This window comes from Sus scrofa, chromosome 2, assembly GCF_054392235.1.
Source record: "Sus scrofa isolate SSC_HxYL_T2T_F1_AM1 chromosome 2, Sscrofa_HxYL_maternal_Yorkshire_Landrace_v2.0, whole genome shotgun sequence".
Taxonomy (NCBI): Eukaryota; Metazoa; Chordata; class Mammalia; order Artiodactyla; family Suidae; genus Sus; species Sus scrofa.
Genome location: NC_139384.1, coordinates 10,001,446 through 10,022,262, shown reverse-complemented (window position 1 = coordinate 10,022,262; position 20,817 = coordinate 10,001,446). Strand labels below are relative to the sequence as shown.

Sequence of the window (20,817 nt, the reverse complement as noted above, 5' to 3'; positions counted from 1 at the left end):
TCCCAGGCTAGGGGTCAAATCGGAGCTACAGTGGCCGGCCTGTACCACAGCCACAGCAATGTTAGATCCGAGTCGTGTCTGCCACCTGTACCACAGCTCACGGCAACACCGGATCCTTAACCTACTGAGCAAGGCCAGGGATTGAACCCGTGACCTCATGGTGCCTAGTTGGATTCATTTCCCCTGCACCATGAGGGAACTCCTCAGCCACTCCATTTTAAATGGGAGCCTCAGAGCTCCTCCTCTCTCCCTTGCTTTTTCTCCTCTGTAGCCAGGTTGATTGGCTGACACACGGAAAAGCATTTTGTGGATTATCTCTATTTATAGGACTACGAGTTCTACAAAGAGAGTTTTGTTTGTTTTTTGTTTTTGTCTATTATGTTCACGTTCATCGCAATCTCCACCGCCTAGGCGTACAAATAGGGGCTTACTGTTCATTGAATGAATACTTGAATGAATGTGAGGACTCAAGTTTTGGCTGATGAAGGTAAAGGGAATGGGCCATGGCGTGAAGGACATTGTCACTTTCCTTTTTGCCCAAATGAGGGAGGTGGACTAGTTCTTCAGGAGATCAAAGACCTTGGGCACTGTGTGCGACACTGGACATTGAGTGAGTTCCTGCTTCTATGCACTTTTCTGGGACAGGGTCCCTGGCGCCTTACAGACGATTAACAGCCCCTGTGATTTCCCAGGGGCAAGCACCCTCTGAGTGTTGACGTTTTGTGCTTGGCTCTAATGGGCTCAAATCCTTGCTTTCTTTGTTTCCTTTTGTCTTTTTAGGCCCACACCTGCGTCATATGGAAGTTCCCAGGCTAGGGGTGAAATCGGAGCTGTAGCCGCTGGCCTCCGCCACAGCCACAGCAACACCAAATCCAAGCTGCGTCTGTGACCTACAGCACAGCTCACAGCAGCACCAGATCCTTAGCCCAATGATCGAGGCCAGGGATTGAACCTGTGTCCTCATGGATACTAGTCAGATTCATTACTGCTGAGCCACGAGGGGAACGCCCTCAAATCCTTGCTTCCTAAGAACCTATGATGCTAACAGGCCATGATCTCATTCAAATCTCAGCAGCCACAGTGGTCCTGGGTCCCCAGATGCGGGGGCGGGGCGGGGGGGGGAAACTGGGAAACAGAGGGGCCTTGGCAGGGGTACCTGTGGGGCCACAGGAGGGGTGACAAAGGAGACTTCTGTATTACAACTGCTGTTTTCTTCCTTTTATTTAAGAAAATAGATCGGAAGCAAGTATGACAAAATGCGAGCAACTCTCAGCACTGGATTCTGGGCCCAGGGGTATTTGTCACACCTGAGAGCTTTGAACTTTTTCTGTATTTCAAAAATTTCTTTTGGAGTTCCCGTCGTGGTGCATGGGAAATGAATCCGACTAGGAACCATGAGGTTGCAGGTTCGACCCCTGACCTCTCCCAGTAGGTGAAGGATCCAGCGTTGCCGTGAGCTGTGGTGTAGGTCACAGATGCGGCTCTGACCTGGCCCTGGTGTTGCTGTGGCTGTGCTGTAGGCTGGCAGCTGTAGCTCCGATTAGACCCCTAGCCTGGAAAACCTCCATATGCTGCGGATGCGGCCCTAAAAGGACAAAAGACAAAAGACAAAAAAAAAAAAAAAAAAGAAAAAAAATCAAAAACACAGATTTGGAGGTGGGCAGGACAGTTAGTTACAGCTCATGGTTAGGAATGGAGAGGCTGTTTCTGGGGTCCGAGGGGCCCAGTTTTTGGATGGTTTTCCCAGTGTGTGTAGGCAGAGGGGCTGCCTGGGGTCCGGGGTGGATCCTGGAGCTGTTGGAACCCCTCCCGGCCCCCTGCTCCCCGTTCCCCCTCCCAGGTTTCAGTTTCCTCCCTTCCCCAGGAGTGGCGAGCGGCTGAGAGGCCCCGTGCTGGGGGCGAAGCTAATTCATTAGTGACGCCTTGACAAGGACTGGGCACCCGCGGTGCCAGCATGATTCATCAACACGATTGCCCCGCTGCCAGCCTGCGTGGGCCCAGAACGCCAGCGCATTTTACCTTTACCCACTGAGAAGGGCCTGGTGGGAGGCGAAGGTACAGCTTCTACCGAGAGCAAGAAAAAGACTTAGAGAAAGAAGAGGGCTGGTCCCCTGTACCCTTGAACCCAGGAAGCTCTGCCATGGCTGGCGCTGGGGTGGTGGGGGCTCTCGTGTGGCTCCTGCCTGTGCCGGCGGAGCCCAAGAGGGCTGCCTGGTGCTGGAGTGCCAGCTCGGAGCATGTGGTGAGGGGGGCTGCCTGGGCTTCCTCCTCCACAGCAAATGTTCCCTCGGGGAAGCTGCTGGGGGAGGGGACGCAGCAATGGGTGGGGGTGGGGGTGGGGAGGTGCTCATTCTTGTTCCGGCCACTTGGCTGCGCTTTCCTCTGCTTCCTGGGCACTGAGGTCTCGCTTCATCCCAGAAGTTCTCCTGAATGGGTGGAAGGGAGAGAGTTGGATTGGGGCTTAGTCAAGGTCTGGAAGGAACTGGAAGCCCCTCTGGCTGGGGCTCAGAGTCCTCCTACACCCCAGATCTGGTATCTGGGCTCCATTTATTCTCTGCCTGGGTCCTCTGCCTCAGCTTGCATCCGGTTAGTCTTCATTCCAGGACAGGGGTCCGAGGCTAGTTCCTGGCTCAGAGCAAAACCTCTGTCTCTGTGTCCCTCGTCCACCTATTCACCCCATGGCACCCTTTGCCAGATCACAACTGCTGTTGCTCTGCCTCTTCATTCCTTTAGCCAACACATATATAATATATAATATATAACATCTGAGTAAAGAAGCCAGGATACCCCCCCCCCCAAAAATACACACTGAATAATTCCATTTATACAAAATTCAAGAGCAGGCGAAACTGATCCATGAGGATAGAAATCAGGATCCTGGTTGCCTCTGGGAGTTGGGGGTTGCCTGGAAGAGGCAGGCTCGAGGGGACTCGGAGTGAAGGAACTGTCACACAGTGTATACATTTATCAAAACTCAACAGGAATTCCCATCGGTTAACGCACCCGACTAGGATCCACGAGGTTGTGGGTTCGATTCCTGACCTCCCTCAGTGGGTTAAGGATCTGGTGTTGCCGTGAGCTGTGGTGTAGGTCACAGAAGCAGCTCGGATCCTGTGTTGCTGTGGCTCTGGAATAGGCCAGCAGCTGTAGCTCAACTTCGACCCCTAGCCTGGGAACTTCCATATGCCGTGGGTGCGGCTCTGAAAAAAAGCAAAACAACAAAAACAACTTACCAAACTGTATACTTATAAACCTATGCATGTCCCTGCATGTGAAGTTGCCTCTGTACTTTAAAATAATTTTCACTAAATCCCCACTATATGCCAGACATGGCACCAGCAGGAAGGAGACAAGCTTGCCTGCCCTGGCAGCTTACATTTGGGGGGTGTGTGGTTTTCACCCTCTCCTTGCATTGGCTGCTGCAGTCCGCCCTTGAGCTGGCCTTCTTCCTTCCCTGCAGCGAGTGGGATTGGGGGGGAGTCAAAGGGTGAGGTGCTGTCCAGAGGACTGTCCCTTCAGCCAATTACATGGTCCCACCAGCTGGGGTTCAAGGGGAGGTGGGAAGGCAGGATGGTGGAAGCATGGAGCCTGCAGACCTGACTCCCTGGCTGGATCCTCTACTCATTGTGTGACCTTAAGCAAGTTGCCTAATCCCTCTGGGGTCACTTTCCTTCCTCATCTTTCATATGGCATTAATAACGCCTTTGTCATGAATTAGAGGCTCTGCTGTGAGAAAATTCACGGTCACAGGTAGAGTCATGCTTGTTTCCATTTATTGGCGTGATACCTGGTTCAGAGCACCAGCTGGAGAATCAGACTGCCTGGTTTCCAATCCCAGCCACTAGCCCGTGGGGTGACCTTGGGCAAGTCACTCCGCTATGTCAAACCTCTCAGAGCCTCAGTTTCTCCATCTTTAAAATTGGAGCCTCAGTTTCTACCCACTTCATAGGCTGTGGCAAGGAGTCAATGCAAAGCTTTCAGCACAGTGCTGGGCACATGGCAGGATGGCAATAAACCAGAGGGAGTGTTTTTGTCAGCAGCTCTGGCAGGGGAGTTCTGAGGGTCCTCAAGCGGAGAAGGAGGGGGCCAAAAGGCTGTTGGGGAACATGTGCAAGAGGAAGAATTATGGAAAGAGAGGGGTCACCGTCAGTGGCGTTCAAAGGCACTCAGGCGCTCCAGTCTCCCACCGCAGCGACACACAGACCTCGAGCTTTGTGGGGCATGGCAGGAGAGCCGGGTGAGAGTGCACTAACCCGGAACCTGCTGTGCACTGAGGGTGTCCGGGGCGGGGAGGGGCGCGGCAGAGCCAAACCCGGTCTCCGCAGATCCTCTCTTGTGACCCATAAAGGAACACTTCTGAGTTACTATCCTAAACTGAGCGCGGCGGGAAGCCTGGGCGCACGACGCTGGGCACAAACGGCCGGCAATGACCACGCCTCTCAGTCCCTCCACCAGAGCCACTGTCCAGAGTCCTGGGTCGCGGGCCGGCGTTTCTTTGGTCCTCAGTTCCTTCTTAGACTTGCAGCTCTGGACCCACACAACCGTACACCGAAGAGCTTGCTGCGGCTGGAAGTGTAGACAGCGTCGGTCGTCGGGTCTGTGTTGACACCGCGCCAGGTTTGCAGGGAGGGATCTTAGGTTTCCCTGGCGAGCGCGGGCTCTGGGGCTGGTCGGTTGCGAACGCGGGACAAGGGAACTGGGCGCAGGGACCCTGCTCTGGAGGCACCTTGGCTCCGCCCCGCCCCGCCTTCCCGCCACCTCATTGGCAGCCGCCCGCGCGTCGGGGGTTGCCAGGGCGACGGGTCTCCAAGCTGCGAGTCAGCGCTAACCCAAGCCAGTCGGCCTCCGGCGGAGGGAGAGGGGGAAGCTCGAGGGCGGGCGGCCGGGCGCGGAGAGCGGCGGCGGCGGGGCCCCGGGCGGGCGCCTCCTCCCGGCCCGGAACGGCCCCCCTCCCGGCGCAGGGGCAGGCCGGGGCGGGGGGCCCCGGCGCCCGCGCGGCCTCGGTCCCGTCGAGGAGGCCGGGGAGCCGCCAGGGCGGGGCGATGCCGGGCGGCGGCGGCGGCCCCAGCCGGGGCCGGTGACCATGGGCATTGCCGAGTCCACGCCGGACGAGCTGCCGTCGGACGCGGAGGAGCAGCTGCGCAACGGCGAGCAACAGTTGGAGCTGAGCGGGAGGCGGCTGAGGCGGCTGCCTAGTGCTGTGTGCGCTTTGAGCCGCCTGCAGAAACTGTACGTGAGCGGCACCGGGCTGCGCGAGCTGCCCGAGGAGATCGAGGAGCTGCGCGAGCTGCGCATCCTGGCGCTCGACTTCAACAAACTCGAGCGTCTGCCCGACGGCCTGTGTCGCCTGCCGCGCCTCACGCGCCTCTACCTGGGCGGCAACCGGCTGCTGGCGCTGCCGGCCGACTTCGCGCAGCTGCAAAGCCTGCGCTGCCTCTGGATCGAGGGCAACTTCCTGAGGCGATTCCCGCGGCCGCTGCTGCGCCTGGTGGCGCTGCAGTCGCTGCAAATGGGCGACAACCGGTTGCGCGCGCTGCCCGCGGAGCTGCCGCGCATGACTGGCTTGCGCGGCCTCTGGCTCTACGGTAACCGCTTCGAGGAGTTCCCGCCCGCCTTGCTACGCATGGGCCGCCTGCACATCCTCGACCTGGACCGTAACCGCCTGGGCGGCTTCCCGGACCTGCATCCGCTGCGCGCCCTGCGCGTCTTCTCCTACGATCACAACCCGGTCACTGGGCCCCCGCGCGTCGCCGACACCGTCTTCCTTGTGGGCGAGGGCGCTGTCGAGCGCATGGCCGAGCGCGACGAGCCCACGCCCCGGCCGCCGCCACGGCGCCCCGTGCGGACCTTTGAGGATGAGGAGGAAGAAGACCTGCTCATAGGGGGCGGTGGCTCTCGGGCTCTGGGCCCCCCCCGGGGCAGCCTCCACGCCCTGGAAGCAGCTCCAGGACTGGGCACCTGAGCCTGTGCTCCGGGGGTGATGGGCTTTGGCCACTCTGGGAGGAGGGGCTCAGGGAAGGTTTGTGGGAACTCTGGGCCCCTACTAGGGCCAGAGGAGGGGTCACTTTGGTCGAGCTGCCGGGGCCAGGCAGCCCTGGGGGCCATCTTCAGACATTCCAGGGTAGCCAGAAGACTGCCTCCTGGCTGGTCTCTGGGTGGCCGGCAGGCCAAGAAGTCCCAGCCCCGTCCAGTTCCTGTGGCTGAGTCTGGTCCCTCATGGGGTCACTCACTGCACAATCAAGGTACCAGCTTCCTCCTGGGACCAGGGTCACCAGTGACCATGGAATCATCACCCTGGCTGTCTGGATGCCCAGGGCGCCCACCAACCTCCCTCCTTCTGGAGTTTGGATCTTCGGGGTCCACCCTTTCCGGTGCTGGAGCCACTACCTCCGGGGTGGACCACATGCCGGTGTGAGGCAGAACTGCCCCCAGAGGAAGGCCTGGCCCCGGGGCAGGGGCTTGGAGTTAGGGCTGCTGCGCAGGACAGACAGGTGTGCGGAACTGGGATGGGGCCCCTAACACCGTAGCCGCCCTTGCCCTTCCACCGGGGCTCATGGTACATACCTCCCTCCCCAAGCCCCCTCAATTTTGTGTGGGGAAGAGGAGACTCCGAAGGCAAGGTCTCTACCCCCGCCTTTTATTCTCTTCTCCCAGCTTGTACCTGGAATCTTGCTGGGAGCTCTCCCTCCCTTCCCCACAGCACGAACCTTCCAGCTGTCAAGTTTGAAAAGAAGCCACTGTGCCTCCAGGGCCTCCTGCACCGGAGAGAGAGGCTCTCTGCTCTGGGAGGCTGCTCCAGCGTCTCCCTCCCCGCCTGCATTCTCCATTCCCTTAAATGGGCACCATCAGGGTGGCTGGCACAGCATGGGGCATGGGACGAGCACTGTGTGTCTCCACTCCGTCACCAGGGACAGCCTTCCGGGGGTGAGGAGTGGGGGCCTCGCTCTGCAATTCCCAGGGCCAGATCTTTCCCATCCAAGCAATAATGGAAGGAGGGCCCAGGGCCAGGGACACTCAGGGACACTGTCGGGGCAGGGGCCCCCACATGGTAGTGTTTTCTTTAGGAAGAAGAAGAAGAAAAAAAAAAAAAAACTGGCTGTAAACATAAATTATATTTCTTGGAGAAAGAATGTGCGTTTCCCACATGCCTGTTTATTTATAAGCCCTGGGAGAACTGGGTCCCAGAGCTGTGGGGACCGTGGGCTCCCTCTGGCACTGCCCTCAGTCCATGTGCCCCAGCTCTGCGTCAGAGTGACCCTGGCCAACTGTTGTGTCCCGTCTGGGGAACGAGGGCTTGTCTTCAGTCACAAATGGCTTCGGGGCTCAAGACTGCTGTCTTGTCTGGCTGGATCTTTCTGCAGGCCCGTCACCCTACCCCTCTACCCCCAGGCCTCCTTGCTTGGTCTCTTCCAGCTTCATTCTCAGATTCTCGAACTCTTAGTATGTTTTTGAAGCTCAAGCTGGGCTGACGTCTATCTCTTCTTTCGCTGGAACTGATCCACCCTCCTCCCCATCTGTGACTCTCTTCTTCCCTCTATCCATTTCCCTGGCTCCGTTGTTTTTTGTTTGTTTGTTTGTTTTTGCCTTTTCTAGGGCTGCTCCCGCGGCATATGGAGGTTCCCAGGCTAGGGGTCGAATCCCGTAGCCGCCGCCCTATGCCAGAGCCACAGCAACGTGGGATCTGAGCCGCGTCTGCAACCTACACCACAGATCACGGCAATGCCAGGTCCTTAACCCACTGAGCAAGGGCAGGGATCGAACCCGCAACCTCATGGTTCCTAGTCGGATTCGTTAACCACTGCGCCACAACGGGAACTTCTCCCTGGCTCCCTTCTTTTTTTTTCTTTCTCTGTCTCTCCTTTTTTTTTTTTTTTTTTTTTCCTTAACTCAGTCATTGCTTTCTTCCCTCATTATTCAGAAGAAAAAAAAAATTAGGCGTTCCCTTCACGGCTTCTTGCTTGGGACCCTCCATATGCCTCTGGTGCGGACCTAAAAGACAAAAAGACCAAAAAAAAAAAAAAAAAAAAAAGTTTAAAAATTGAAAATGGTAAAACCTCAAGCCTAGAGGCTCCCATGGGAAGTTGCTGCTGGGCCACTATCACCATGGCAACAGGGCTGATGTCATACGAAGCCCAAAGGTCAGGCCTGGCCCAGCAGCTCTCTGGCCTCTGTGCTGGGCCCGGGGGTGGAGGAGGCTGGGGATGGATCTGAAGGCGTCAGCTTGCAAGAGTGACGGGCTCCAATGGGCACAAAGAGCTCGAAGGGTGGGGAAGATTGGAGGCTGACTTCTCAAGGAACAAGAGGAGTCTGAGGCTTGGCTACAGACCTTGTCCCTCCCAGCGTGGGTCGAGCCCTGGGTTAGGGGGCCTAACACCTATTTATGGGCAAATCATTTACTTCCCTGGGTCTGTTCCTTGCCCTTTTGCAACCTCTGCTCTTGTCACCTCACCATCCCCACAGCCTGCCTTGCCTTCTCTGGTCCCCTGTCTCCTTTGGCCTCTGCCCTGAGCGCCTGGCACAAACACTTAACCCTTCCCTGTTCCCCTTTGGCCCACCCGCCCCTGACTGTCCCCCACCCCCGGAACCATTGATGTGGCTGGTGATCAGGACTGGGTGTGGATGGAATAAGTGGGAATTGTAGCCCATCTTCCTCCTGGAACCTTCTGGCAGCCAGACCTCCAGGCTACAGGGCCTCAGAAAACAGGAGAACAGGGCTGTTCGGGAGCTGGCGGCCTTGCCCAGGAGCACCTCGCTTGCCCCCACTGCCACCACATGGGCTTGCTTAGTCATCTGCCCCCAAACTTCCTCCCCCCCCATTTTTTTAGGGCTGCACCGTGGCATATGGAAGTTCCCAGACTAGGGGTCCAATCGGAACTGCAGCTTCTGGCCTGATCTGAGCCGTACCTGTGAGCTGCACTGCAGCTCACGGCCATGCCAGATCCTTAACTCACTGAGCCAGGCCAGGGATCGAACCCGATTCCTCATGGATACTAGTCAGGTTCATGACCGCTGAACCGCAGGAACTCCCCAAAGCTTCCTTAAGACACTCAGCACTCTTGTTCTGAGGATGGACATTTATTAGCACACCCAGGTGTGCCACACAGAACATGGATTTGGACAGGGATCCCTGCCCAGCGGGGCTCACAATCTAAATGAGACACAACGCATACACGCAAGACAGAGACACAGGGAGCAGGGCATCCATCTCCCAGGGACACAGATGGTCAGGGGAGCCACAGGCTGGGACGTACAGTGCATTCAAGCATTGCCCTTCTGGTGGTCTTTGCGGAGGAAGGAGAGGAGAGCAGGACATGGCCCGAGATGGCCTTCCAGAAAGCAGTGGAATGCAGGAGGGACTTATAGGAGAGCCAGAATACCAGAGGGCAGTGGTCCCAGGCACAGGGAGGGATGGGTGGGTCTCCACAGCCGTGGGTGAAGACAGACCCCACGGAGAAAGGCAACAAAGTCCAAAGTGAGGCCTTGAGCCCACGGCCAGGCCCAGCTGTCCTGCTTTCAAGCCTAGTTTTTCCAGAGTGAGCCTGAACAGAAGTCCTGGCAAGGAGTGCTCTTGAGGCTACTTACCTGACCCTGGGGCGCCCTCCAATCTCTAAGACAGAGATCAGAACCTTTAAACCAAGCAGTCAGAAATTAATGGGGCTTTAAGGGAGAGGGTGGGCAGCTTCAAGTGGGCGTACTTGGTGCAGTGCGGGAGGCGGCTGCTGGCCCCAGGTGCTGGGGAGCAGGAGGTGCTGGGGGCAGGGGCATTCACTCTGGAGCGTGGGCAGGGCGGGTGGCAGGTGGATGCAGGACCACAGACTCCTGTCCTGTGTGCCTATTACAGATGTAGCCCCTCATGCTGAAGCAGCCAGAGATGGGCCAGGCCTGGGCCTCCCCTAGGCTGTGTGGGAGGGAAGGGGAAGGGTTGGGATGGTTGTTGCTCTTTTGCCGGTGGAGGGAAGGGAGACCAGGAGGGAGGAAACAGCTCGCCTCGGGGCCACTGTGTCCAGAGAAGAAAGACACTGGGGCCCAGCTTCCCAGGCTCTCAGGCTGGGACTGGCGATGGGCTCTTTTGAGTTGGAGAGACTTTTCCAGTCCTAAAGGATGAAACCAGAACAGGATGGAGAGAAGCCACAGGTCCAGCCAACAGGCCCAGAATTCCGCAGGGAACAGAAGGAAGAGGAGATGCTGGCCTGAAAGCACAGGGGTCCCATGAGTTCAGGGGATGCCGGGGAAGGCGGAGGGTCCTCTTTTGATTGGTCTGAATTGCCTTGGAGGGGAATGAGGTTCCCCAGGGAACTGAGGGAGGGGAGGTCAGGCTGGGTGAGCTAGAGGGGCACCCCTCAAGCCCCAAGGAGACTCCATTCCCAATAAGACTTGCTTCAGCTTGATCCAGGGGGTGCGGCCTCTCCTCTGCTTTCAGGGTAGCTGGCAGTCATATTCTCAACCTGAGGTTGGGCTGGAAGGGCCTCGTCGCCGGTGAAGCCAAATCCCAAAGGTGACAGGTGAGGGGAGACTCAGCCCCCCCCCGCCCCCCACTTCCCACCCCCTCATCCCACTGCCTCTCCCCTGGGGGGTAAGGGAGAGCTAGGACCCACGGAGGAACACAGCCAAGGCCCTACTTTTTCACGATCCTTTATTAATTAGAACGGGCCTTGCCACAAAAAGCGGGGCCCATTCCCACAAAAATATGATTTTGCAAAGAGGAAATCTTGCTGGCTTAGAGGGTGCGTGTAGTGGAAAATTTTTGTATGGTTTTTTTTCCCTTTTTTTTTTCTTCAGTTTGTCTTCATTACTCTTTGCTGCAATTCTTTTTTTTTTTTTTTTTTTTTTTTGGTGATGGTGGGTTTTTGTTTTTTATAAAACACTTGCGCTCAAGGACTCAAAACACAATACAAACAGTGACCACCAATCCCCACCCCTGGGGCCCCAGCGGGACTGGGGACTCTGAGGGCCCCCCTTGGCTTTTTTTTTTTTTTGTGTGTGTGGCTGTTTTCCTTGTCCCTTCCCTGGCGTCTGGCGCCGGTGGGCAGGTGCGGGGTCCTGGGGCAGGTGGAATTTGTACAGCAGTTACAAGAGGAGATGTCACAAGAAAGGATACCTGAACAAGATGACGACTAAGTCTAGGGTGCCCACAAAGATGGCAGATGGCGCTCATGAAGGGACCGGGGACACAGTGGAGAAGAGATAGATGGGCCCAGGCTGGCCTCGGCTATCCCTGGAGGCCCTGTGAGGGGAGGGGCAGGTGGGCCTTGCTCTCAGGCTGCGGTAATAATACTTTGCTCACCGGTAGCACCTTCAGAATCCTGCCTCGACCCCCAGGTGACGGCGGCCTTACAACCTCCCCTATGAGGTAGGTGAAGTATTATTACCATCTTTTTACAGATGGGGAAACTGAGGCCCCAGGAGTGTGGGTGATTTGTCCAAGGTCCTAGGATGGTGACAGGGCTCCAGTGCCCTCCCCCCACCCTCAAATTCCCCATTTCCGTGTTTTCCTTTGGCCTTAGACGCCCCCCTCCCCCGCCCCCGCCCCCGCCCCATACCACCAGCCTCCTTCCTTGCCAGCCCACCCAGCCCTTGGTCCACCACTCGCCACCCCTACCCCGCGTCCCGGAGCTCAGGCTGCGAGTCAGGTGTTGGAGAACCCGAGGCCGGATTCATAGATGGGCCTGGGTAGGGTCGGATTTGGAGCAGGCACTGCTTGGAGAGGCTCTCAGTTTATGATTGGCTAAGAGCTTCGTGGGCGGGGCTCGGAAAACTTGGATGCAGTTGCCCCACCCATTCAATGCAAGTCGGTTCTATCCCGGAAGGTGCGGCCGCATGCCCAGGCGCCTGGGGCGGGGCTCGATCCGTCACCAGCCTCCGGGGTGGAGCGGCACAGGATTCGAGGGCGGAATGCAGGATGGCAGATTCCCTCCGCTTCTCAAAGCTTCCAACAGCACCCTTTCTTCGCTTCCACACACTAAGCAGTCACTGCCCTCCCATCCCCGTTGGGAGCTGGTTCCCCAGCCTGCCAGATAATGACCGTGCTGTTCGTTGGGGCAGACCCCGATTTTAAGCAAAGCGACCATATAGAAAAATGGGGATTTACAAGAATGTGGGTGACTATTTGCTTTACGTTAGCACTCTTCACTCTGCAAAATGACTCACCTACTTTGTATATTCCTCCAGATCCTTGGGGTAGGGGGTAGGGGTGAGGGTGTGAGATTCTATGTCAGAAACTTTTGATACGGGCAAAAATGTGAGCGTCTTACTGCACAGAGCAGAATGCTCAGCTCAGCGGAAGCCTACCAAAGGGAAAGGGCTCCAAATGGCTTAAGCTTTTGCCGTGTCCCCTAAGTGGGGACCCTTTCCAGAGTCTCTTTATCGGGGTGTCAGGCCCATCGGGAATGGAACTGTGGTTCCGGATCTGGTCCACAGACTGTAGTGTCCGGACGCCACCTGGCGGTGCGTGCCGGGAATGTCAGGCCCAGGCTTGGGGACCCCTGGATTCGAGACGGTCGCCAGCTGTCTTGTATCAATACAAGTACCCGCGTGGGGATGATGGGGCTTAAGCAGGGATCATCCCCAAATCGTCTGTCTCCAAGGGGATGCCAGTTCTAGTCTCTGTAGCAGCTGAGGCAGAGAAACCGCAGCTTCTTCGTGTGGGGCAACCTCAGGACTCATGGAATTCTGGAATCTTCCTTGGCTTCCTCCTCTACCTGAACTGAGGGGGCAGAAGGAGCTGCTCTAAGGGACCAGGAGCGGGGCGGGGGGATCAGAGGACAGCCCCAGAAGAGGTCAAGTGATGGAAGATCAGAGACCATGATGGAATGAGGGGAAGGTCAAGGAACGAGGGGAAGGAGGGGTGTGGGATGTGTGGGGTGGGGAGGGAGGGGTGGTCTGTCCAGACACGGAGAGAGGAGGAAGGGGAGGGAGCTGGAAAGGATGGAGAAGGTTGCCAGCGTGGCTGGGATCCGGATGTGTGGGAAGGTTGAGGGGATTAGGAAAGAGAGCTAGGGGGGCTTGGGACCCCTGAGACGGAAGGGAGCAGGGGAGTCCTTGGTGGAATCTGATACACAAAGTAGGTGCCTAAATGGTGCGAAACAATGTTCAAGAGATGAAATTGCTGGGGAAGGAGCTCGTGGGGAGCTCTCAGCACAGAGAGGGATGCTGGTGGCGGGGTGGGGACAGAAGGAGGCAGCCCAGTTCTCAGCCCGCCTCCAGGGTCGAGCCTACCTTTCCTCCATCCCGGCCCCGCTCAGCCCTCAGCTGCCTCTCCTCTCCACCTGCTGGCTTTGTGTATTGACTTCCCAGCCTCCAGCCGGACCTCACCTCAGAAACCCTGCCCTCTCTGCATCCTTCTCAGCACTGCCGGCCCAGGGAAACAGGGAGCGAGTACCCTCACCCCCACACACGCACGCACGCACACGTATACACACACACTGTGGACACAACACAAGTACACAGGGCTGCGGCTCCAAGACCCTGGAGCGGGCTATATACTATCCTCGGCATTCAGGGCCCAGCCGGCCCCTGAAACTGCCCTGGAACGGGCCTCTCTTGGCCAAGCCGGGGCCAAACGCCTCGACCTCCCCCCTCCTGGGCCCACCCTGGGGCTGGGGAGGGGGCGGCCTTTCTCCACTCCAGGCACTGCCTTAAAGAAAACGGGGGACGGTGCCCACCTGGCGGGCCTCTGGAGGGATCTGCCCGTCTGCCTGTCTGGCTCTCGTGCTTCCCGCCCCCCACTTCTTTAGCATCGGTGGGTCAGGAAGGAAAGGGGCAAAGCAGGAAAATGGCTCCCAGAGCCCCTCCCCCAGGGCTGGGCCGGTGGGGGATGGGGCTGGTTCTCCCTAGCCATGGGGCCCGACTGGTTCCTGGGTCCCCTCCCTGGCTGAGCCCTCAGGATCCTCCCCTGACCCATGGCAGGGGGGCCAGGCCGGGCGTTGTGCATAAAGTGGTGAGGGCATGATGGGGACCCGGGCCCTTGGCCCCCTGGGCCTCCCTTGGCCCCACTCAGGCCTTCAGCTGGTGCCACTGGGCCACAGGCTGCCGGGGACGGGCTATCATGTCCTTCCAGTGTTTCACCTCCCCGGGCCCACTCTTCCAGGACAGGTAGATCTGGGGAGAAAGGGAAGAGGACAGCATTAGTGGCACTCGCTGAGGCATGGCCTCTTGCCCTCACCGCTTGGTGACACTGCATTTCCCCAGTGGTGCCCCAGCCTGGGATCATGGGGACCAGGGGCGCGGAGGAGGGGACTCTGCCTGCAGCGACAACCTACCCCACAAGGCCCCCTCCTATGTCTCCCACCAGCCTGACCTCTTTTCCTGTTGGGCCTCTGCTCGGGAGTCTAGGCACGGCTGGTCCCTCCAGATGAGACTCCCGATCTATTTTGTGCTGGGGGATTTTTTTTTTTTTTTGGCTGTTCCCAGGCCAGGGATCAGATCCGAGCCGTCGTTGTGATCTATGATGCAGCTGTGGCCACGCCAGATCTGGATCCCTAACCCACTGTGCCTGGCTGGGGATCGAACCTGTGTCCCAGCGTCCCGAGTTGCCACCGATCTGTTGCACCACAGCGGGAACTCCTGTGCTGGGGGGGCTGATGGGATGGAGGCAGGTCTCTCCCATGCCCTTCCCTGCCCCACCTGTTGGGCACCGTCTATCTCCCCCTTACTGACAATCGATCCCACCTCCTGGGCACTTAGTCCTGAGCACTGAGCTAGGGACTTTACCTAGATCATCAAATCCTTAGCTGTGAGGCAGGTATGTTATTATCCCCATTTGACAGATGGAGAAACTAAGGTGCAGAGGTTAAGAGACTGACCCACAGTCACAGAACTTATGAGCGGTGTAGAGGGATTTAAATCGAGGTCTTTTGGGCTCTGTACCATTGGCTCAATCCTACCTGCCTCTGTGTTAGGGGTCTCACACAGGGGGCTGTGGGCATGATCCCCCAGCTGACCCCAGCCTTGTGGGGTCATACAGCTAAGCCAAAAGCCCTCAGCTACCCAGTCCAAAGTGAGAACAAATCCACCTTCCCCTTGGTTTAGTCAACAGAAGGTAGGGCTTTTTCTTTCATTCTTTTTTTTTGTCTTTTTGTCTTTTTAGGGCCACACTCATGACACGTGGAGGTTCTCAGCCTAGGGGTCCAATCGGAGCTGTAGCCGCCAGCCTACGCCACAGCCACAGCAACGCCAGATCCAAGCCGTGTCTGTGACCTACAGCACAGCTCATGGCAATGCCAGATCCTTAACCCATTGAGTGAGGCCAGGGATTGAACCCACATCCGCGTGGATACTAGTTGGGTGCATTTCTGCTGAGCTACAACAGGAACTCCCATAGTAGGGCTTTTTCTAAAGGAGCTATAAGTGGTATCCAAAGAACATCCAGCTTCAAAAGGCTAGGCATCCATCCTTCCCCTCCACCTGCCCTGATCACTGGATTACAGCCTGTTCCTAGTCAAACCTCGATGCCAGAATGGACACACATGCCCTTGCTAGGAACTTTTCCAAAGTAACTTTCATTATAATAGTAGCTAACATATATGTTCCAAGTACTGGGCTAAGCGTCTCTCCCGGGTTATCTTATTTACTCCTCCCAGCACACTGTGAGGTTAGGATTGTCTTACTCTCATTTCAAGAGGAGGAAATGAAGCTCTTAAAGGTTATGATTGTTAAGAGGTGGAACTGGGACCTGGATCCAGGCAGCATGACTCTCAAGCCCACACTTTCAATGCTAAGCCATGAACAAACACAAGAATAGACATTTCAAAGCAGAAAAGCGAATGGATTTAGGTCACAAAATCACATCCTGGGAAAACTCAAGGCCAGGCAGGGATTTTTGGTTAATATATGATGAAAAGAGATCACTTTCTATAAGGAGAATGCCCACGTGTCTCAGGCAATTCTTATACCAGCCTGTGAAGTGCTGTAGGGTTGGTATTAGTAGCTCTATTTTACAAATGAGAACACTGAAGCTCAGAGAGGCCATGGACTTGTCCAGGGTCATACAGCTGTTTAACAGCAGATGAGATGGGAACTGAAGTCAGCTCTTTTTTTTTGTCTTTTAGGGCTGCACCCATGGCATATGGAGGTTCCCAGGCCAGGGGTCCAATCAGAGCTATAGCTGCTGGCCTGCACCTGAGCCATAGCAATGCAGCATCCAAGCCACATCTGCGACCTACACCACAGCTCACAGCAACGCCAGATCCTTAACCCACAGCGTCCTCATGGATGCTAGTCGGGTTCAATAACCATTGAGCCATGACGGGAACTCCTGAGGCCAGCTCTTTGGAACCTGACTACAGCTCTCAACTCTAGCCCCGCGCAGCTCACCCTCTGCAGATAGGACCCTGATGACATTGCTCTGAGATCTTTACCCTGTCAGAGGGTCCTGTCCAGAAAACCATCTTTTGAGGATCCAGGGCACTTATTCCTACCACCTCCTCCTTCCTTGCTCTTCCAGGTCTATCCTGAACGGACGGATCCACGGTAGGACATTGAGGGAAGAACTTGTCCAATCCTCTTATGTTCAGAAGAAACAGAGGCCCTGAAGGGGAAAGGATTGCCTCTCTCTCCTGCCATCCAGCCTCGTGTTCACCCACTGCCCCTGCTGCTTCTTTTAGGCCAGACCCTTGCCGGGCGCCCCCTACCTTGCCGATGACGTCATTGCGGCTGAGCTTGTCCTTGTCCATGACCGTGATGATGATGGTCGTCTCCCTCAGCTTCTCCGTGGGGATGTCGAAGGCAAAGGACTCATTGAAGATGGGGTTCAGGTTCCTCTTCATCGTCACCGTCTTCTTCTTCTCCACCCGCTTGTCCTTGTACATCAGCCACACCTTCACGTAGGGGTCTGAGGGACAGGTGGGGAAGGGTCAGAGGAGCAGCGGGGCGGGGGGGGGGGGAAGCGGGGGCAGGAGAGGCTGTGTGTGCTGTCCCCAGAGGGTGAGGAAAGCCGTGAGGAAGGAAGATCTGCAAGGAATTTAGCCATCACCTCCACAAATGAGGACTCTGAGGGACCAGGTCTCACCTGAGGTCACAGACTAGGCGTGTCAGAGCTGGGGCTACAACCCAGGTCTGCCCACCATCCTGTGCCCTTTCTTCCCCATTCTGGAAAGGACGGAGTCTAAGGTGATGGTGACCCTGAGGGTGCGCCAAACATGGCCACCAGAGCTCTAAGGTAGAGGTGTTGAGACTGGAGGTGGGGTGTGGGGGTGAGGGCACAGCCCAGACCCTGCTGTCCACATCCGGCGTGACTCCCATGTCACCAGAACCTCCCCAGCCGGCTTGTCCGCCCTCTGTGGGTGAGAAGAGCCAGTACCTGACGTGCCCCCGATGTCCATGGCTTTGAGGTTTCGGGCTTTGATGATATTCACGATGATGGAGTTGGCAGAGGGGTTGTAGCAGAGAGACAGGAGCAGCTCCCCTCGGCTCCCCTGGGAAGGATAAGAGGCGGGGTGAGTTAGGGCCACGCCTCTCAGCTCCCCTGGGAGGGACAAGAGGCGGGGTGAGGCCGGGCCACGCCCCTCAGCTCCTCTGGGAGGGACAAGAGGCGGGGTGAGGCCGGGCCACGCCCCTTGACATCCCCTGGGAAGGGCAAAAGGCGGGCTGAGACCGGGCCACGCCCCTCGGCTCCCCTGGGAGGGAGAACAAGAGGGCTTCGGGGCTAGGTCAGGCCCCCCCCTGCACCAGGACCCCTCTACTCAGGCCTGGGTGCTTAGCCACCCCCTCTGCCTGTCGCGGCTGCACACGCATGAAGATGAAGGTCTTCCTTCATCTGGCAGGTCTGTGCCCTGCTCCCCAGGCTCTTTGTCACAGATCAGGCTCCCAAAGGCAGAGCGCTGACGCTGTGCCAGCTGGTGGAAACGCTGCCCTGTCAGGTCCGGCCGTTCCCTGCCCTCCCTCTCTGCCGCGTTTGTCAGGTTGAGGAGGGAACAGAACAGGATCTGTCAGCCAAGGGCTCCAGGTGGGGCCTTACACTCCCATCGCTGCATGGCTTCAGATCCTTCCAGAAGGTCTGCATCTGGGTCAGGTCCACCTTGTTGAGGGGGATGGACACCTCCCCGATGGGGTCGTTGCGGCTGAAGCGGTCATAGTCCAGGACCTGGAGGTAGAGGACCCTCTGCACCACCTTCTCGTAGGGGAAACCTGGGGGACAGACAGCGCAGGTGAAGAGCCAGGCGGAACAGCCACACGGAGCCTGCGCAGGGCACGGCTCTTGAGCAGGAAGATCGCAGGAGGAGGAGGAGGAGGAGGAGGGCTGGCCCTGTGCCTCCCTGCTGCCGCCCTCCTTGGGCACAGCAGGCAGCACCCACATTCACACTTTTCTGAAGGCTTAGCAAGGGCTGTCACAGTCTCATGTCTCCCTTGACCATCCTGTGGGATGGCTGGTATCTTGCCCATTTTACTGATGAGAAGACTGAGGCTCAGATGGCTTATATTACCTGCCCAAAGTCCCACAGCTAATACAGAGCAGACCGGGACCATTCATCCATTCATTCATTGCGTGTCTGTCTCGGTGGCCAGGCAGCGGCCCCCTCGCTCTCCAGGCAGTGCTGCCACTGCCAATCATGCCAAAACAAGTCTGGGCGAGTGGCCCTGCCTGAGAGCATCACAGCTGCCAGAAAGCAGCCCCAGGACGACTCAGGACAGAGGGAAATGGCAAAGGTAAAGAAAGAGCGGTAGACACCTGTCCTAGGGCTCTGCTTCCCCTTCGTCTGCTGCCAACGCATCAGCCTGTCCTTCCGCCCTTCCTTAATAGATCTGCTGCTGTCCGTGGGCTCCACTGCCACCTCCCATCCCAAGCCGCTGGCACCTCTCGCCTAGACAGTTGCAAGAGTTTCCAAACCGCTCTCCCCACGTGTCTGCTTTCTCCTACAGCCCCTTCTCAATGCAGCAGCCAGAGTGAGCTTTTAAAAATAGAAATTGCATCGATATTCTCCAGCTTAGAGCCTTTCAATGGCTCCTGGTGCACTTAGAATAAAAGCCGCGTGCCCTGCCTTGGCTTCAAGTCTTTCCACGACTTGGCCCACTGTCCTCTCCCCGCTCATCTTGCGACCACTCTTCCCTCAATGGCTGGGCTCTGGCCACCCCAGCTTTTCCTGCCTCAGTCCCATCACACCCTGTCCTGGCCTCTCCTCTTCCATCAGGTTTCAGCTTTGTTTCCTGATGTCCTCGGACGGGGTCAGATCCCCCGTTTGAAACACTAGCACTTTCATTTTTTTTTTTTTTTTTGTCTTTTTAAGGCTGCACCCTCAGTGTATGGAGGTTCCTGGGCTAGGGGTCAAATGGGAGCTACAGCAGCCAGCCTACATCACAGCCACACAGGATCCGAGCCCCGTCTGCGACCTACACCACAGCTCATGGCAATGCTGGATCCGTAACCCACTGATCAAGGCCAGGGATCAAACCCCAGTCCTCCTGGATACTAGTCGGGTTCGTTAACCGCTGAGCCACGACGGGAACTTCGCACTAGCCCTTTGCTTTCAGCACGTATTCCAGACTATAGTAGAGATTGATCTGTTTCCTTGAGCCTGATTCTCCCACCAGGCTAGGATTTCCAGGAAGACGCCTCTGTCCTCAACCACCGGATCCCAGCATCTAACACTGTTTCTGGCACGCAGTAGGCATTCGATTAAATATTTGTTAAGTGAGTCAGTGATGGAACAAATGAATAAATACCCATGAAAGGGCCTGATGGAGCGGCTGGAGTGTGCCAGGCTGGAGCGGGAGGTGAGGCCAGAGCGCAGAGCCCTCAGGAGGAGCTTGGATGGATGGAAAATCCCAGGGAGCCAGGGGAGGGTCTGAAGCCCAATTCCCGGGCCTTGGGAGACTTAGTTGGAGGAGAGGCTGGCCTGGGGGGTGCAGGGGCAACAGGCCAGCCTGGAAGCCTGAGGTGGTGAGATCCTGGACCGGGATGTGAGCAAGAAGGAGAGAGGAGACGGAATACTTTCGCTCAACCGGTGGGGAAGATGAAAGGAGAGGAAGCGTTCTGGAGGATTCTAGTGCCTTTGGCTAGAGACGCTAGAAACATGGAGTTGCCTCTGCCTGAAGCTGGAGTGCTGGAAGGGGAAATCCTACGTTCCCCGAGCCTCCAGCCTCTAAATTTCTTCAAGGCCTAGCCTCACACTGAGGGGGCTGTGCCTTGCTCACCCTGGAGTACCCCAGGGACCTATCCAAGTGACCTTTGGCATCTATTCAGGTGACATGGGCAAGGACAAGTGTTCTGGAAATACTGATGATTCCAAGAGGTCCCTGCACCTAAGCCAGTTCTTTTCAACACCAAAAGAGGCAGGCTTTTATCAGGCAAACTCCTATTGATCCATCAGTACCCATCTTGGGAGTTCCCTCTGTAGTGCAGTGGGTTAAGAATCCAACTGCAGCAGTTCTGGTCGCTGTGGAGGCACAGGTTCGATCCCCAGCCCAGTGCAGTGGATTAAAGGACCCGGTACTGTGGCAGCTGCATTATAGGTCGCAGCTCCAGCTTGGATTCAATCGCTGGCCAGGAACCTCCATATGCCATGGGTGGAGCCATTAAAAAAAAAAAAAAAAAAAGAATCTGTCTTGAATGACCGCTCTTCTGGGAAATGTTTTTTAGCATCACCAAGGAGAGTTTATATTGGGTTCTTGCAGCATCTGCCACACAGGGTATGGCTTAATGACTTACACATCTGTGTCCTCCAAGGAAGGCCCTCAGGGTCGTAATGGTGCCTCTTTTCTGTGCCCCCAGTACCAAGGACAGTGCCCTGCCCATAGCTGATGCCGGGTAAATGCTTCCAGAGGGATCAGTGGATTGGGGCTCTGCCCATAAACTTCACCCCAGTGGCTGGCTACTTACCCCTG

The 20,817-nt window shown here is 56.9% G+C and overlaps 2 protein-coding genes across 2 annotated transcripts in view; one reads left to right on the top strand and one right to left on the bottom strand.

Moving 5' to 3' along the window:
* Positions 1–4,836: 4,836 nt before the first annotated feature.
* Positions 4,837–7,130, top strand: LRRC10B (leucine rich repeat containing 10B). The gene has a single exon (XM_013994237.3). The coding sequence runs from the start codon at positions 5,084–5,086 to the stop codon at positions 5,960–5,962; it is 879 nt and encodes a 292-aa protein (XP_013849691.3). The 5' UTR covers positions 4,837–5,083; the 3' UTR covers positions 5,963–7,130.
* A 3,486-nt stretch (positions 7,131–10,616) lies between these two features.
* SYT7 (synaptotagmin 7) overlaps positions 10,617–20,817 on the bottom strand; it is a 64,955-nt gene continuing 54,754 nt past the window's right edge. The window contains exons 10-13 of the mRNA XM_085010944.1: positions 17,954–18,123; positions 17,297–17,411; positions 16,629–16,828; positions 10,617–14,097 (exon numbers count right to left, since the gene is read on the bottom strand). Of these exons, the coding sequence (XP_084867070.1) occupies positions 13,993–14,097; positions 16,629–16,828; positions 17,297–17,411; positions 17,954–18,123 (590 nt within the window). The 3' untranslated portion in view covers positions 10,617–13,992. The remainder of the gene's footprint in view (positions 14,098–16,628; positions 16,829–17,296; positions 17,412–17,953; positions 18,124–20,817) is intronic.

What these genes read in the sequence shown, in the direction of transcription:
- LRRC10B (XM_013994237.3), top strand. Translation starts at nt 5,084, where the DNA reads ATGGGCATTGCCGAGTCCACGCCGGACGAGCTGCCGTCGGACGCGGAG.